This window comes from Rhipicephalus microplus, unplaced genomic scaffold (genome assembly GCF_043290135.1).
Source record: "Rhipicephalus microplus isolate Deutch F79 unplaced genomic scaffold, USDA_Rmic scaffold_12, whole genome shotgun sequence".
NCBI lineage: Eukaryota > Metazoa > Arthropoda > Arachnida > Ixodida > Ixodidae > Rhipicephalus > Rhipicephalus microplus.
The window spans coordinates 8,247,336-8,264,347 of record NW_027464585.1 but is presented as its reverse complement, the minus strand read 5'-3'; the positions used below and the strand labels follow the sequence as shown (position 1 = coordinate 8,264,347).

Below are 17,012 nucleotides of genomic sequence, written 5' to 3'. Positions count from 1 at the left end.
AAAAAAAAGCGCCGCACCACCACCGGGTGAGCTCGCGCCTCCAACCTTTCAGTTAACAGCCGATCGCGCTAGCCAATTGCGCCACGGAGACAGTCGTGCTCCACTCTCACCACCATCAGAACATATCTTAAAAGCTATAAGCCCAAAGAAAAAAAAGCGCCGCACCACCACCGGGTGAGCTCGAACCTCCAACATTTCGGTTAACAGCTGATCGCGCTAGCCAATCGCGCCACGAAGACAGTCGTGCTCCACTCTCCCCACCATCAGAACATATCTTCAAAGCTATCAGCCGAAAGAATGAAAAGCAACACACCACTCCCGGGAGGGCTCAAACCTCCAACCTTTCAGTTAACAGCCGATCGCGCTAGCCAATTGCGCCACGGAGACAGCCCTGCTCCACTCTCACCACTATCAGAACATATCTTCAAAGCTATCAGCCCAAAGAAAAAAAAGCGCCGCACCTCCACCAGGTGGGCTCGAACCTCCAACTTTTCGGTTAACACCCGATCGCCCTAGCCAATTGCGCCACGGAGACAGTCGTGCTCCACTCTCACCACCATCAGAACATATCTTAAAAGCTATCAGCCTAAAGAAAAAAAAGCGCCGCACTACAACCGGGTGGACTCGAACCTCTAACATATCGGTTAACAGCTGATCGCGCTAGCCAATCGCGCCACGAAGACAGTCGTGCTCCACTCTCATCACCATCAGAACATATCTTAAAAGCTATCAGCCTAAAGAAAAAAAAGTGCCGCACCACCACCGGGTGGACTCGAACCTCCAACCTTTCAGTTAACAGCCGATCGCGCTAGCCGATTGCGCCACGGAGACAGTCCTGCTCCACTTTCACCACGATTAGAACATATCTTCAAAGCTATCAGCCCAAAGAAAAAAAAGCACCACACCCCCACCGGGTGTGCTCGAAACTCCAACCTTTCGGTTAACAGCCGATCACGCAAGCCAATTGCGCCACGGAGACAGTCCTGCTCCACACTCACCACCATCAGAACATATCTTCAAAGCTATCAGCCCAAAGAAAAAAAAGCGCCGCACCACCACCGGGTGGGCTTGAACTTCTAGTTTTTTTGGTTAACAGCCGATCGCGCTAGCCAATTGCGCCACGGACACAGTCCTGCTCCACTCTCACCACCATCAGAACATAATTTCAAAGCTATCAGCCCAAAGAAAAAAAAGCGCCGCACCACCACCGCGTGGACTCGAACCTCCAACCTTTCGGTTAACAGCCGATCGCGCTAGCCAATTGCGCCACGGAGACAGTCGTGCCTCACTCTCACCACCATCAGAACATATCTTCAAAGCTATCAGCGGAAAGAAAAAAGCAACACACCACTCCCGGGAGGGCTCGAATCTCCAACCTATCGATTAAGAGCCGAGCGCGCTAGCCAATTGCGCCACGGAGACAGTCCTGCTCCACTCTCACCACCATCACAACATATCTTCAAAGCAATTAGCGCAAAGAAAAAAAAGCGCCGCACCACCACCGGGTGGGCTCGAAACTCCAACCTTTCGGATAACAGCCGATCGCGCTAGCCTATTGCGCCAAGCAGACAGTCGTGCCCCACTTTCACCACCATCAGAACATATCTTCAAAGCTATCTGAACAAAGAAAAAAGCAACACACGACTCCCGGGAGGGCTCGAAACTCTAACCTTTCGGTTAACAGCCGATCGCGCTAGCCAATTGCGCCACGGTGACAGTCCTGCTCCACTCTCACCACCATCAGAACATATCTTCAAAGCTATCAGCTAAAAAAAAAGCTCCGCACCACCACCGGGTGGGCTCGAAACTCCAACCTTTCGGTTAACAGCCGATCGCGCTAGCCAATTGCGCCAAGGAGACAGTCCTGCTTCACTCTCACCACCATCAGAACATAATTTCAAAGCTATCAGCCCAAAGAAAAAAAGCGCCGCACCACCACCGGGAGGGCTCGAACCTCCAACATTTCGGTTAACAGCTGATCGCGCTAGCCAATTGCGCCATGGAGACAGTCCTGCTCCACTCTCACCACCATCAGAACATATCTTCAGAGCTATCAGCCCATAGAATGAAAAGCAACACACCACTCCTGGGAGGGCTCGAACCTCCAACCTTTCAGTTAACAGCCGATCGCGCTAGCCAATTGCGCCACGGAGACAGTCGTGCTCCACTCTCACCACCATCAGAACATATCTTAAAAGCTATCAGCCTAAAGAAAAAAAAGCGCCGCACCACCACCGGGTGCGCTCGAACCTTTACCATTTCGGTTAACAGCTGATCGCGCTAGCCAATCGCGCCACGAAGACAGTCGTGCTCCACTCTCACCACCATCAGAACATATCTTCAAAGCTATCAGCTCAAAGAATGAAAAGCAACACACCACTCCCGGGAGGGCTCGAACCTCCAACGTTTCAATTAACAGCCGATCGCGCTAGCCAATTGCGCCACGGAGACAGTCGTGCTCCACTGTCACCACCATCAGAACACATCTTAAAAGCTATCAGCCTAAAGAAAAAAAAGCGCCGCACCAACCGGGTGGACTCGAACCTCCAACATTTCGGTTAACAGCTGATCGCGCTAGCCAATCGCGCCACGAAGACAGTCGTGCTCCACTCTCACCACCATTAGAACATATCTTCAAAGCTATCAGCCCAAAGAATGAAAAGCAACACACCACCCCCGAGAGGGCTCGTACCTCCAACCTTTCAGTTAACAGCCGATCGCGCTAGCCAAATGCGCCACGGAGACAGTCCTGCTCCACTCTCACCACCAATAGAACATATCTTCAAAGCTATCAGCCCAAAGAAAAAAAGCGCCACACCACCACCGGGTGGGCTCGAGCCTCCAACCTTTCGGTTAACAGCCGATCGCGCTAGCCAATCGCGCCACGGAGACAGTCGTCCTCCACTCTCACCACCGTCAGAATATATCTTGAAAGCTATGAGCGCAAATAAAAAAGCAACGCACCCATCCCGGGAGGGCTCGAACCTCCAACTTTTCGGTTAACAGCCGATCACGCAAGCCAATTGCGCCACGGAGACAGTCCAGCTCCACACTCACCACCATCAGAACATATCTTCAAAGCTATCAGCCCAAAGAAAAAAAAGCGCCGCACCACCACCGGGTGGGCTTGAACTTCTAATTTTTTGGTTAACAGCCGATCGCGCTAGCCAATTGCGCCACGGAGACAGTCCTGCTCCACTCTCACCACTGCGGAACATAACTTCAAAGCTATCAGCCCAAAGAAAAAAAAGCGCCGCACCACCACCGCGTGGGCTCGAACCTCCAACCTTTCGGTTAACAGCCGATCACGCTAGCCAATTGCGCCACGGAGACAGTCGTGCTCCACTCTCACCACCATCACAACATATCTTCAAAGCAATTAGCGCAAAGAAAAAAAAAGCGCCGCACCACCACCGGGTGGGCTCGAAACTCCAACCTTTCGGATAACAGCCGATCGCGCTAGCCAATTGCGCCAAGCAGACAGTCCTGCTCCACTCTCACCACCATCAGAACATATCTTCAAAGCTATCAGCCCAAAAAAAAACGCCGCACAACCATCGGGTGGGCTCGAACCTCCAACATTACGGTTAACAGCCGATCGCGCTAGCCAATTGCGCCGCGGAGACAGTCGTGCCCCACTTTCACCACCATCAGAACATATCTTCAAAGCTATCAGAGCAAAGAAAAAAGCAACACACGACTCCCGGGAGGGCTCGAAACTCTAACCTTTCGGTTAACAGCCGATCGCGCTAGCCAATTGCGCCACGGTGACAGTCCTGCTCCACTCTCACCACCATCAGAACATATCTTCAAAGCTATCAGCTAAAAAAAAAGCTCCGCACCACCACCGGGTGGGCTCGAAACTCCAACCTTTCGGTTAACAGCCGATCGCGCTAGCCAATTGCGCCAAGGAGACAGTCCTGCTTCACTCTCACCACCATCAGAACATAATTTCAAAGCTATCAGCCCAAAGAAAAAAAGCGCCGCACCACCACCGGGAGGGCTCGAACCTCCAACATTTCGGTTAACAGCTGATCGCGCTAGCCAATTGCGCCATGGAGACAGTCCTGCTCCACTCTCACCACCATCAGAACATATCTTCAGAGCTATCAGCCCATAGAATGAAAAGCAACACACCACTCCTGGGAGGGCTCGAACCTCCAACCTTTCAGTTAACAGCCGATCGCGCTAGCCAATTGCGCCACGGAGACAGTCGTGCTCCACTCTCACCACCATCAGAACATATCTTAAAAGCTATCAGCCTAAAGAAAAAAAAGCGCCGCACCACCACCGGGTGCGCTCGAACCTTTACCATTTCGGTTAACAGCTGATCGCGCTAGCCAATCGCGCCACGAAGACAGTCGTGCTCCACTCTCACCACCATCAGAACATATCTTCAAAGCTATCAGCTCAAAGAATGAAAAGCAACACACCACTCCCGGGAGGGCTCGAACCTCCAACGTTTCAATTAACAGCCGATCGCGCTAGCCAATTGCGCCACGGAGATAGTCGTGCTCCACTGTCACCACCATCAGAACACATCTTAAAAGCTATCAGCCTAAAGAAAAAAAAGCGCCGCACCAACCGGGTGGACTCGAACCTCCAACATTTCGGTTAACAGCTGATCGCGCTAGCCAATCGCGCCACGAAGACAGTCGTGCTCCACTCTCACCAGCATTAGAACATATCTTCAAAGCTATCAGCCCAAAGAATGAAAAGCAACACACCACCCCCGAGAGGGCTCGTACCTCCAACCTTTCAGTTAACAGCCGATCGCGCTAGCCAAATGCGCCACGGAGACAGTCCTGCTCCACTCTCACCACCAATAGAACATATCTTCAAAGCTATCAGCCCAAAGAAAAAAAGCGCCACACCACCACCGGGTGGGCTCGAGCCTCCAACCTTTCGGTTAACAGCCGATCGCGCTAGCCAATCGCGCCACGGAGACAGTCGTCCTCCACTCTCACCACCGTCAGAATATATCTTGAAAGCTATGAGCGCAAATAAAAAAGCAACGCACCCATCCCGGGAGGGCTCGAACCTCCAACTTTTCGGTTAACAGCCGATCACGCAAGCCAATTGCGCCACGGAGACAGTCCAGCTCCACACTCACCACCATCAGAACATATCTTCAAAGCTATCAGCCCAAAGAAAAAAAAGCGCCGCACCACCACCGGGTGGGCTTGAACTTCTAATTTTTTGGTTAACAGCCGATCGCGCTAGCCAATTGCGCCACGGAGACAGTCCTGCTCCACTCTCACCACTGCGGAACATAACTTCAAAGCTATCAGCCCAAAGAAAAAAAAGCGCCGCACCACCACCGCGTGGGCTCGAACCTCCAACCTTTCGGTTAACAGCCGATCGCGCTAGCCAATTGCGCCACGGAGACAGTCGTGCTCTACTCTCACCACCATCACAACACATCTTCAAAGCAATTAGCGCAAAAAAAAAAGCGCCGCACCACCACCGGGTGGGCTCGAAACTCCAACCTTTCGGATAACAGCCGATCGCGCTAGCCAATTGCGCCAAGCAGACAGTCCTGCTCCACTCTCACCACCATCAGAACATATCTTCAAAGCTATCAGCGCAAAAAAAGCAACACACCACTTCTTGGAGGGCTCTAACCTCCAACTTTTCGGTTAACAGCCGATCGCGCTAGCCAATTGCGCCACGGAGACAGTCCTGCTCCACTCTCACCACCATCAGAACATATCTTCAAAGCTATCAGCCCAAAGAAAAAAAAAGCGCCGCACCACCACCGGGTGGGCTCGAACCTCCAACCTTTTGGTTAACAGCCGATCACGCTCGCCATTTGCGCCAAGGAGACAGTCGTGCTCCACTCTCACCACCGTCAGAACATTTCTTCAGAGCTATCAGCCCAAAAAAAACGCCGCACAACCATCGGGTGGGCTCGAACCTCCAACATTTCGGTTAACAGCCGATCGCGCTAGCCAATTGCGCCGCGGAGACAGTCGTGCCCCACTTTCACCACCATCAGAACATATCTTCAAAGCTATCAGAGCAAAGAAAAAAGCAACACACGACTCCCGGGAGGGCTCGAAACTCTAACCTTTCGGTTAACAGCCGATCGCGCTAGCCAATTGCGCCACGGTGACAGTCCTGCTCCACTCTCACCACCATCAGAACATATCTTCAAAGCTATCAGCTAAAAAAAAAAGCTCCGCACCACCACCGGGTGGGCTCGAAACTCCAACCTTTCGGTTAACAGCCGATCAAGCTAGCCAATTGCGCCAAGGAGACAGTCCTGCTTCACTCTCACCACCATCAGAACATAATTTCAAAGCTATCAGCCCAAAGAAAAAAAGCGCCGCACCACCACCGGGAGGGCTCGAACCTCCAACATTTCGGTTAACAGCTGATCGCGCTAGCCAATTGCGCCATGGAGACAGTCCTGCTCCACTCTCACCACCATCAGAACATATCTTCAGAGCTATCAGCCCATAGAATGAAAAGCAACACACCACTCCTGGGAGGGCTCGAACCTCCAACCTTTCAGTTAACAGCCGATCGCGCTAGCCAATTGCGCCACGGAGACAGTCGTGCTCCACTCTCACCACCATCAGAACATATCTTAAAAGCTATCAGCCTAAAGAAAAAAAAGCGCCGCACCACCACCGGGTGCGCTCGAACCTTTACCATTTCGGTTAACAGCTGATCGCGCTAGCCAATCGCGCCACGAAGACAGTCGTGCTCCACTCTCACCACCATCAGAACATATCTTCAAAGCTATCAGCTCAAAGAATGAAAAGCAACACACCACTCCCGGGAGGGCTCGAACCTCCAACGTTTCAATTAACAGCCGATCGCGCTAGCCAATTGCGCCACGGAGACAGTCGTGCTCCACTGTCACCACCATCAGAACACATCTTAAAAGCTATCAGCCTAAAGAAAAAAAAGCGCCGCACCAACCGGGTGGACTCGAACCTCCAACATTTCGGTTAACAGCTGATCGCGCTAGCCAATCGCGCCACAAAGACAGTCGTGCTCCACTTTCACCACCATTAGAACATATCTTCAAAGCTATCAGCCCAAAGAATGAAAAGCAACACACCACCCCCGAGAGGGCTCGTACCTCCAACCTTTCAGTTAACAGCCGATCGCGCTAGCCAAATGCGCCACGGAGACAGCCCTGCTCCACTCTCACCACCAATAGAACATATCTTCAAAGCTATCAGCCCAAAGAAAAAAAGCGCCACACCACCACCGGGTGGGCTCGAGCCTCCAACCTTTCGTTTAACAGCCGATCGCGCTAGCCAATCGCGCCACGGAGACAGTCGTCCTCCACTCTCACCACCGTCAGAATATATCTTGAAAGCTATGAGCGCAAATAAAAAAGCAACACACCCATCCCGGGAGGGCTCGAACCTCCAACTTTTCGGTTAACAGCCGATCACGCAAGCCAATTGCGCCACTGAGACAGTCCAGCTCCACACTCACCACCATCAGAACATATCTTCAAAGCTATCAGCCCAAAGAAAAAAAAGCGCCGCACCACCACCGGGTGGGCTTTAACTTCTAATTTTTTGGTTAACAGCCGATCGCGCTAGCCAATTGCGCCACGGAGACAGTCCTGCTCCACTCTCACCACTGCGGAACATAACTTCAAAGCTATCAGCCCAAAGAAAAAAAAGCGCCGCACCACCACCGCGTGGGCTCGAACCTCCAACCTTTTGGTTAACAGCCGATCGCGCTAGCCAATTGCGCCACGGAGACAGTCGTGCTCCACTCTCACCACCATCACAACATATCTTCAAAGCAATTAGCGCAAAGAAAAAAAAAGCGCCGCACCACCACCGGGTGGGCTCGAAACTCCAACCTTTCGGATAACAGCCGATCGCGCTAGCCAATTTCGCCAAGCAGACAGTCCTGCTCCACTCTCACCACCATCAGAACATATCTTCAAAGCTATCAGCGCAAAAAAAAGCAACACACCACTTCCTGGAGGGCTCTAACCTCCAACTTTTCGGTTAACAGCCGATCGCGCTAGCCAATTGCGCCACGGAGACAGTCCTGCTCCACTCTCACCACCATCAGAACATATCTTCAAAGCTATCAGCCCAAAGAAAAAAAAAGCGCCGCACCAACACCGGGTGGGCTCGAACCTCCAACCTTTTGGTTAACAGCCGATCACGCTCGCCATTTGCGCCAAGGAGACAGTCGTGCTCCACTCTCACCACCGTCAGAACATTTCTTAAGAGCTATCAGCCCAAAAAAAAACGCCGCACCACCATCGGGTGGGCTCGAACCTCCAACATTTCGGTTAACAGCCGATCGCGCTAGCCAATTGCGCCGCGGAGACAGTCGTGCCCCACTTTCACCACCATCAGAACATATCTTCAAAGCTATCAGAGCAAAGAAAAAAGCAACACACGACTCCCGGGAGGGCTCGAAACTCTAACCTTTCGGTTAACAGCCGATCGCGCTAGCCAATTGCGCCACGGTGACAGTCCTGCTCCACTCTCACCACCATCAGAACATATCTTCAAAGCTATCAGCTAAAAAAAAAGCTCCGCACCACCACCGGGTGGGCTCGAAACTCCAACCTTTCGGTTAACAGCCGATCGCGCTAGCCAATTGCGCCAAGGAGACAGTCCTGCTTCACTCTCACCACCATCAGAACATAACTTCAAAGCTATCAGCCCACAGAAAAAAAGCGCCGCACCACCACCGGGAGGGCTCGAACCTCCAACATTTCGGTTAATAGCTGATCGCGCTAGCCAATCGTGCCACGAAGACAGTCGTGCTCCACTCTCACCACCATCAGAACATATCTTCAAAGCTATCAGCCCAAAGAATGAAAAGCAACCCACCACTCCCCGGAGGGCTCAAACCTCCAACCTTTCAGTTAACAGCCGATCGCGCTAGCTAATTGCGCCACGGAGACAGTCATGCTCCACTCTCACCACCATCACAACATAACTTCAAAGCTATTAGCGCAAAGAAAAAAATGCGCCGCACCACCACCGGGTGGGCTCGAACCTCCAATCTTTCGGTTAACAGCCGATCGCGCTAGCCAATTGCGCCACGGAGACAGTCGTGCTCCACTCTCACCACCATCAGAACATATCTTCAATGCTATCAGCGCAAAGAAAAAAAAGCGACACACCGTCCCCGGGTGGGATCAAACCTCCAACCTTCCGGTTAACAGACGATCGCGCTAGCCAATTGCGCCACGGAGACAGTCCTGCTCCACTCTCACCACCATCAGAACATATCTTCAGAGCTATCAGCCCATAGAATGAAAAGCAACACACCACTCCTGGGAGGGCTCGAACCTTCAACCTTTCAGTTAACAGCCGATCGCGCTAGCCAATTGCGCCACGGAGACAGTCGTGCTCCGCTCTCACCACCATCAGAACATATCTTAAAAGCTATCAGCCTAAAGAAAAAAAAGCGCCGCACCACCACCGGGTGCGCTCGAACCTTTACCATTTCGGTTAACAGCTGATCGCGCTAGCCAATCGCGCCACGAAGACAGTCGTGCTCCACTCTCTCCACCATCAGAACATATCTTCAAAGCTATCAGCTCAAAGAATGAAAAGCAACACACCACTCCCGGGAGGGCTCGAACCTCCAACGTTTCAATGAACAGCCGATCGCGCTAGCCAATTGCGCCACGGAGACAGTCGTGCTCCACTGTCACCACCATCAGAACACATCTTAAAAGCTATCAGCCTAAAGAAAAAAAAGCGCCGCACCAACCGGGTGGACTCGAACCTCCAACATTTCGGTTAACAGCTGATCGCGCTAGCCAATCGCGCCACAAAGACAGTCGTGCTCCACTTTCACCACCATTAGAACATATCTTCAAAGCTATCAGCCCAAAGAATGAAAAGCAACACATCACCCCCGAGAGGGCTCGTACCTCCAACCTTTCAGTTTACAGCCGATCGCGCTAGTCAAATGCGCCACGGAGACAGTCCTGCTCCACTCTCACCACCAATAGAACATATCTTCAAAGCTATCAGCCCAAAGAAAAAAAGCGCCACACCACCACCGGGTGGGCTCGAGCCTCCAACCTTTCGGTTAACAGCCGATCGCGCTAGCCAATCGCGCCACGGAGACAGTCGTCCTCCACTCCCACCACCATCAGAATATATCTTGAAAGCTATGAGCGCAAATAAAAAAGCAACACACCCATCCCGGGAGGGCTCGAACCTCCAACTTTTCGGTTAACAGCCGATCGCGCTAGCCCATTGCGCCACAGAGACAGTCGTGCTTCACTCTCACCACCGTCAGAACATTTCTTCAGAGCTATCAGTCCAAAGAAAAAAAAGCGCCGCACCACCACCGGGTGAGCTCGCACCTCCAACCTTTCAGTTAACAGCCGATCGCGCTAGCCAATTGCGCCACGGAGACAGTCCTGCTCCACTCTCACCACCATCAGAACATACTTTCAAAGCTATCAGCCCAAAGAAAAAAAGCGCCACACCACCACCGGGAGGGCTCGAACCTCCAACATTTCGGTTAACAGCTGATCGCGCTAGCCAATCGTGCCACGAAGACAGTCGTGCTCCACTCTCACCACCATCAGAACATATCTTCAAAGCTATCAGCCCAAAGAATGAAAAGCAACACACCAATCCCGGGAGGGCTCAAACCTACAACCTTTCAGTTAACAGCCGATCGCGCTAGCTAATTGCGCCACGGAGACAGTCATGCTCCACTCTCACCACCATCACAACATATCTTCAATGCTATTAGCGCAAAGAAAAAAAAGCGCCGCACCACCACCGGGAGGGCTCGAACTTCCAACCTTTCGGTTAACAGCCGATCGCGCTAGGCAATTGCGCCACGGAGACAGTCCTGCTCCACTCTCACCACCATCAGAACATATCTTCAAAGCTATCAGCCCAAAGATTGAAAAGCAACACACCACTCTCGGGTGGACTCGAACCTCCAACATTTCGGTTAAGAGCTGATCGCGCTAGCCAATCGCGCCACAAAGACAGTCGTGCTCCACTCTCACCACCATTAGAACAAATCTTCAAAGCTATCAGCCCAAAGAATGAAAAGCAACACACCACTCCCGAGAGGGCTCGTACCTCCAACCTTTCAATTAACAGCCGATCGCGCTAGCCAAATGCGCCACGGAGACAGTCCTGCTCCTCTCTCACAACCAATAGAACATATCTTCAAAGCTATCAGCCCAAAGAAAAAAAGCGCCACACCACCACCGGGTGGGCTCGAGCCTCCAACCTTTCGGTTAACAGCCGATCGCGCCAGCCAATCGCGCCACAGAGACAGCCGTGCTCCACTCTCACCACCATCAGAATATATCTTGAAAGCTATCAGCGCAAATAAAAAAGCAACGCACCCATCCCGGGAGGGCTCGAACCTCCAACTTTTCGGTTAGCGTGTATCCACACGACGGACATATCCGCGCAAATCCCTCCCGCGGACGTTCGTTCCGCCGCCCGTCCGGCTGCGAAGCACATTCAGACGACGGACGAAGCGAGCAGACGGACGCGCTGGAGAAAAAAAACATGGCGGCACTGTCTGAAGCGAGAGCTGCCCGCTTCAAATCTTTAAGCTCTTCGTAGCGCATCGCGTGGGCTGTTATTCCCAAACTGATGGTTGTGTAGGCTTTAGGTCTGTGTCCTCGAGCTTCGACGGCAACGTATACATGACTATTTGGTACTGTTTCCGAGCGCCGTACTCGTTTTCTGAAAAGTGTAGGCTTAGCGACCACCGCTATTGCCAATACATGAGCTCGGTGATCTGCGGTAGCGCTGGGGCTACCATATCTCGGAGCTCATGATAATGTGCGAATGTTTGCTTATTCTTCTTTTCTATAGATGGCGCGACCAGTCTGAAAGTAGAAAACCCATTCATCGCTAGCCATTCGAGGTTTAGGTTTCCGTCTATGACGCTGAGTTTGAAGTTGAAGTGAATATGGAGGTCGAAAGAAAGCAACGAATAGCTGCAATGGCTGTTGTATTAGCAGAATTAGACGATGAAGCGCTGTTCTTCCCTGTAAAACGATCTTGTTGGCAAAAGGACTACATCGCTAACAAGCATCTGGGTATGCAATATCAACTCTATCGTGAACTTTTGCTTAGCGACAGCCAAGAATACAGGAGGCTTCTGCGAGTGTCGAGAGAGCAGTTTGTCCAGTTGCTGTCGCTCGTAGGACCTCGCATACAACGACAGGACACCGTAATGCGGCGAGCCATATCAGCTGAAACAAGGCTGCAGGTCACGCTACGATACCTTGCTTCAGGCAAGTGTTGCACGTCTGTGCATTTCTACTCGAAACATTGCTCCTATTGTTGCATCCGAGACTGTTCAGACTTGGAGAGCCTCGCTTTTAGAGGTGGCATTACGTTGTGTGTTGTAAAACGCCAGCAAGGTCTTGAATAGGCACATATGTGACACTAATAAAACAAATCTTGCGAAGGCTACGAAAGCCCTCTTACACAGCCTCGCTGTCGTTGATGTACAGTTTGGCACTCTTGGCATACATCTGCGAATTAGTGACGGTATTTTTTTCCCTTTGTGCAGGAGAGAGCCACCACTCCTTGAGTCGCCAATTTCGTCTGGGCCACTCGACTGTAAATGATATCATCCATGAAACATGTAATGTAATTTATGAAGAGCTGAAGAATGAATTTCTCAAAACTCCAAGCACCGAGGATGAGTGGAGAGACGTCGTTGCTGGTTTCAGTAGAAACTGGAACTTTCCAAACTGCGTTGGAGCGATGGATGGAAAGCATGTGATAATTACTAAGCCAGCAAACACGGGAACAGTTTACAGAAACTACAAGAAGAGCTTTAGCATTATACTGTTTGCCGTGGTCGATGCGAACTACAAATTTTTGTACACGGATGTTGGTGCGCCAGGGTCACAGGGAGATGCGGGCGTCTGGCAAACTACGCCTCTGCAAGCACACTTGTCAAACATGTCGGCTGGTCTTCCGGAACTGGTCAAGGTGGGAAGCTTGCCTGATCTGTACTTGCCACCAGTTTTCGTCGGTGATGACGCGTTTCCTCTTGGAAGAAACTTGATGAAACCGTTTGGGGAACGTTCGTTATCAGAAGAGAAGAGAATATTTAATTACAGGTAATTTATGTCACTACTGAAACAGCACTATGTGATATTTAACCGTTTAATCGAAGGTGCGCTAACCCAGATTTGCAGCACACATTAGCATGCTACTATCTTCTCAGTGGTGTAAAGTGTATAAAATTATATCTTACTTTTTTTAATGCTTTACAGGTTATCCAGGGCTCGGCGTGTAGTTGAGAGCACCTTTGGAATACTTGCGAATAGGTTTAGATTTCTGCACACCGTGATTGACGCTGAGCCAAAACGGGTGACATCAATGGTGAATGCAGCATGCGTATTGCACAACTTCCTCGCCAATGAATTGAACGCAGCTGACTCGTGTGCCGACACAACGCCTACTGCAACTCTGTTCTCTACACAGCCTTATTCTCGCGGACGAGTAAGTGCTGTTGGCTCCGCCGTACGTGACAGCCTATGCGAATTTTTGAATGGCAGGGGTGCTGTGTCATGGCAGCGTACGTCAGCCCACTTGGAGGCCGATGTATACAGAAGGCCATAAGATTACGCAAAGATAGTGCAAGATGCACATGCGTTGTCATAAAATAAAGTTGTTGAAAAATAAAATGCGGTTTGTTTAGTTGAAGGGCGAGATCTTGTATACGCTGTCATATGAATGGCATTTCAAATTACGGATATTTACTTAAAACTGAGTTTCATTCACACTGACAACAATGCTGGAGGTAAGCAACGATTTATTAACTGGCAATATTAAATGAGATCTGTTGAGCTTTCTTACTCGCTTTTGTTGATGTAGATTTCAAGTGCGCTTAAGATAGCCTTCTGGCATGGGATCAGCTTATCCTTCGGAACCTCGCGCATGTGTGCAGCAACAACTTTACCAAAATAGTCGATATCATCTTCCTGCTGTGTGGTACTCGCTGGTTGGCCTACGCTTGCAGCTATTTTTTCCAACACAGTTTGCCGTTGGGCCAATATTTCATCTAAACGATGGGGAGATCGGCGCCTTTTCTTCTGTGTTCCTTGGCGGGACATTGCAGAGAGTGCCTTGCCCGCAATTGGGTCGTCCACGGTAATGTTTTGGTCGTCAGTCGCTGCAGCTGCATCGTCTGAGGTTTGTGAAGGATCATCAATGTCTGGTCGTACCTGCAAGACACAAAATGGCGCACAAAGTCTCTCGCAATTCCAAAATGTAATGCTTTGCAGACACACATCTGCGTATCTATTCCGATTACAATCTGTATTACAACCACGTAAAAGCAATGGTACATTATTCGTGATTTGGCGTAATTAGAGCGCAAGATTCAAACTTCAGTGTCAACAATTTTTGGTCATATCTAATTTAAATATAGAAACGACGTTTGAATAATTCAGCACACCAAGCAACTAATCTTAATGTAGAATTATTTTGGTGTGTGTTCAAGCATTGAAAAGGTTGTAAGGCTGTATAAGAAAGTGCTAAGTAATAAAAAATACATATTGTAAAAATTTACGCGGCACAAGAAGGCTTCATCACAAATACGAAAAACAAGGGCAGTTTACCTTCATGGTCTCCGCCGCAGCTTGGCATGCATCAGTGCTCACAGAACGCCAACAGGTCACTTTTGAAGCATCCAAAAACCTGAGTGAATTATAAAAGCGCCAGCGACCTTTATAAACGTCCGAGCTTGGCATTCCACTCTTTGTGGATTCTACTTTCTTCTTCTCCAACCGGTATGTGCGTCTCTTATTGTCAAAGAAGCGCCGAAGGGCTTCTGTAAAAAAAAAAGAACAAAACAGAGGGGGGGGGGTGATTATAAGTACGATTTACACCATGCAGTTTCGGTCAATCACCATCACAACACATTATGCTGAAAAAACGTGGCTGGTGCTCTAACGAATACTGCAGTGAATGTTTTCAGTTTTACCGCAAGCTTACGCATCACAAGCAACGTTTGGCGGACTCGTCGCCATTAACACTGTTCTTGAATTTCGCGCCGATTCCTTGATTAAAATGCATTTTTATTGAGCAGCCCTGCCTCCGGCACGGTAGCATGCTTGGGAATGCGCTGACCACGGCCGTCACTTGTAGACACCAATGTGCCCCACGTCATGCATAACAGGTACATTCCAGAAGGTTATTATCACGAAACCCACCCATATAATAACGCAAAACATAGAGAGTAAATATAAATGGTACTTACTGGCATCGTACGGCCCGTACGCAGGCCACTCCTCGTTCATTTCCTTCGCTATGCGTTCCCATATACTCTCCTTCACTGTTGTGTCCGCGTACTCGGCGAGTGTCATATCCCACAATGCGGGGAACTGCTCAACAAGGCGCAGCAGAAAAAAAGTTGCGTCGTCGCTCAAGTTCATAGTTGGAGTTGTTTGCGGTAGTGTGCGTCGAACGTACTTCCCACGCAAAAACCCAAACAAGACGAGCAGAAAAAAAAAACGTGCCTGTTGCCAGACCCTTATAACTTCGTCGGCTAAATTTACGAAACCACACGAGAAACAGAAAAATAAGCGCTTGTTGCCACACTAGTATTGGCGTCCTCCGCTAAATTTGTCGTGTTTTTCCGCGGGAATCCGTTTGCGAAAAAGAGCGTGGCATTTTCCGTCCGCGACGTCCGCGGACGCGGCACGGATGGCGGAAATCCGTGACGTGGGGTCACGTGACGCGCCGTCCGCCGCGGAAAAGACGGATTTGGTCCGTCGTGTGGATACACGCTTAACAGCCGATCGCGCTAGACCATTGCGCCACGGAGACAGTCGTGCTTCACTCTCACCACCGTCAGAACATTTCTTCAGAGCTATCAGTCCAAAGAAATAAAAGCGCCGCACCACCACCGGGTGAGCTCGCACCTCCAACCTTTCAGTTAACAGCCGATCGCGCTAGCCAATTGCGCCACGGAGACAGTCTTGCTCCACTCTCACCACCATCAGAACATATCTTAAAAGCTATAAGACTAAAGAAAAAAAAAGCGCCGCACCACCACCAGGTGAGCTCGAACCTCCAACATTTCGGTTAACAGCTGATCGCGCTAGCCAATCGCGCCACGAAGACAGTCGTGCTCCACTCTAATTACCATCAGAACATATCTTAAAAGCTATCAGCCTAAAGAAAAAAAAGCGCCGCCTCACCACCGGGTGGACTCGAACCTCCAACCTTTCAGTTAACAGCCGATCGCGCTAGCCAATTGCGCCACGGAGACAGTCCTGCTCCACTCTCACCACCATCAGAACATATCTTCAAAGCTATCAGCCCAAAGAAAAAAAAAGCGCCGCACCAACACCGGGTGGGCTCGAACCTCCAACCTTTTGGTTAACAGCCGATCACGCTCGCCATTTGCGCCAAGGAGACAGTCGTGCTCCACTCTCACCACCGTCAGAACATTTCTTAAGAGCTATCAGCCCAAAAAAAAACGCCGCACCACCATCGGGTGGGCTCGAACCTCCAACATTTCGGTTAACAGCCGATCGCGCTAGCCAATTGCGCCGCGGAGACAGTCGTGCCCCACTTTCACCACCATCAGAACATATCTTCAAAGCTATCAGAGCAAAGAAAAAAGCAACACACGACTCCCGGGAGGGCTCGAAACTCTAACCTTTCGGTTAACAGCCGATCGCGCTAGCCAATTGCGCCACGGTGACAGTCCTGCTCCACTCTCACCACCATCAGAACATATCTTCAAAGCTATCAGCTAAAAAAAAAAGCTCCGCACCACCACCGGGTGGGCTCGAAACTCCAACCTTTCGGTTAACAGCCGATCGCGCTAGCCAATTGCGCCAAGGAGACAGTCCTGCTTCACTCTCACCACCATCAGAACATAATTTCAAAGCTATCAGCCCAAAGAAAAAAAGCGCCGCACCACCACCGGGAGGGCTCGAACCTCCAACATTTCGGTTAATAGCTGATCGCGCTAGCCAATCGTGCCACGAAGACAGTCGTGCTCCACTCTCACCACCATCAGAACATATC

General features: G+C 50.6%; 1 protein-coding gene across 1 annotated transcript; it reads right to left on the bottom strand.

Moving 5' to 3' along the window:
* Positions 1 to 13,765: 13,765 nt before the first annotated feature.
* LOC119172323 (uncharacterized) lies at positions 13,766 to 15,760 on the bottom strand. The gene is made up of 3 exons (XM_037423378.2): positions 15,232 to 15,760; positions 14,591 to 14,802; positions 13,766 to 14,194 (listed from the first exon to the last, which is right to left on the bottom strand). Exons 1-3 carry the CDS (start codon positions 15,404 to 15,406, stop codon positions 13,823 to 13,825), a joined length of 759 nt encoding a protein of 252 aa, XP_037279275.1. The 5' UTR covers positions 15,407 to 15,760; the 3' UTR covers positions 13,766 to 13,822.
* Positions 15,761 to 17,012: the final 1,252 nt, after the last annotated feature.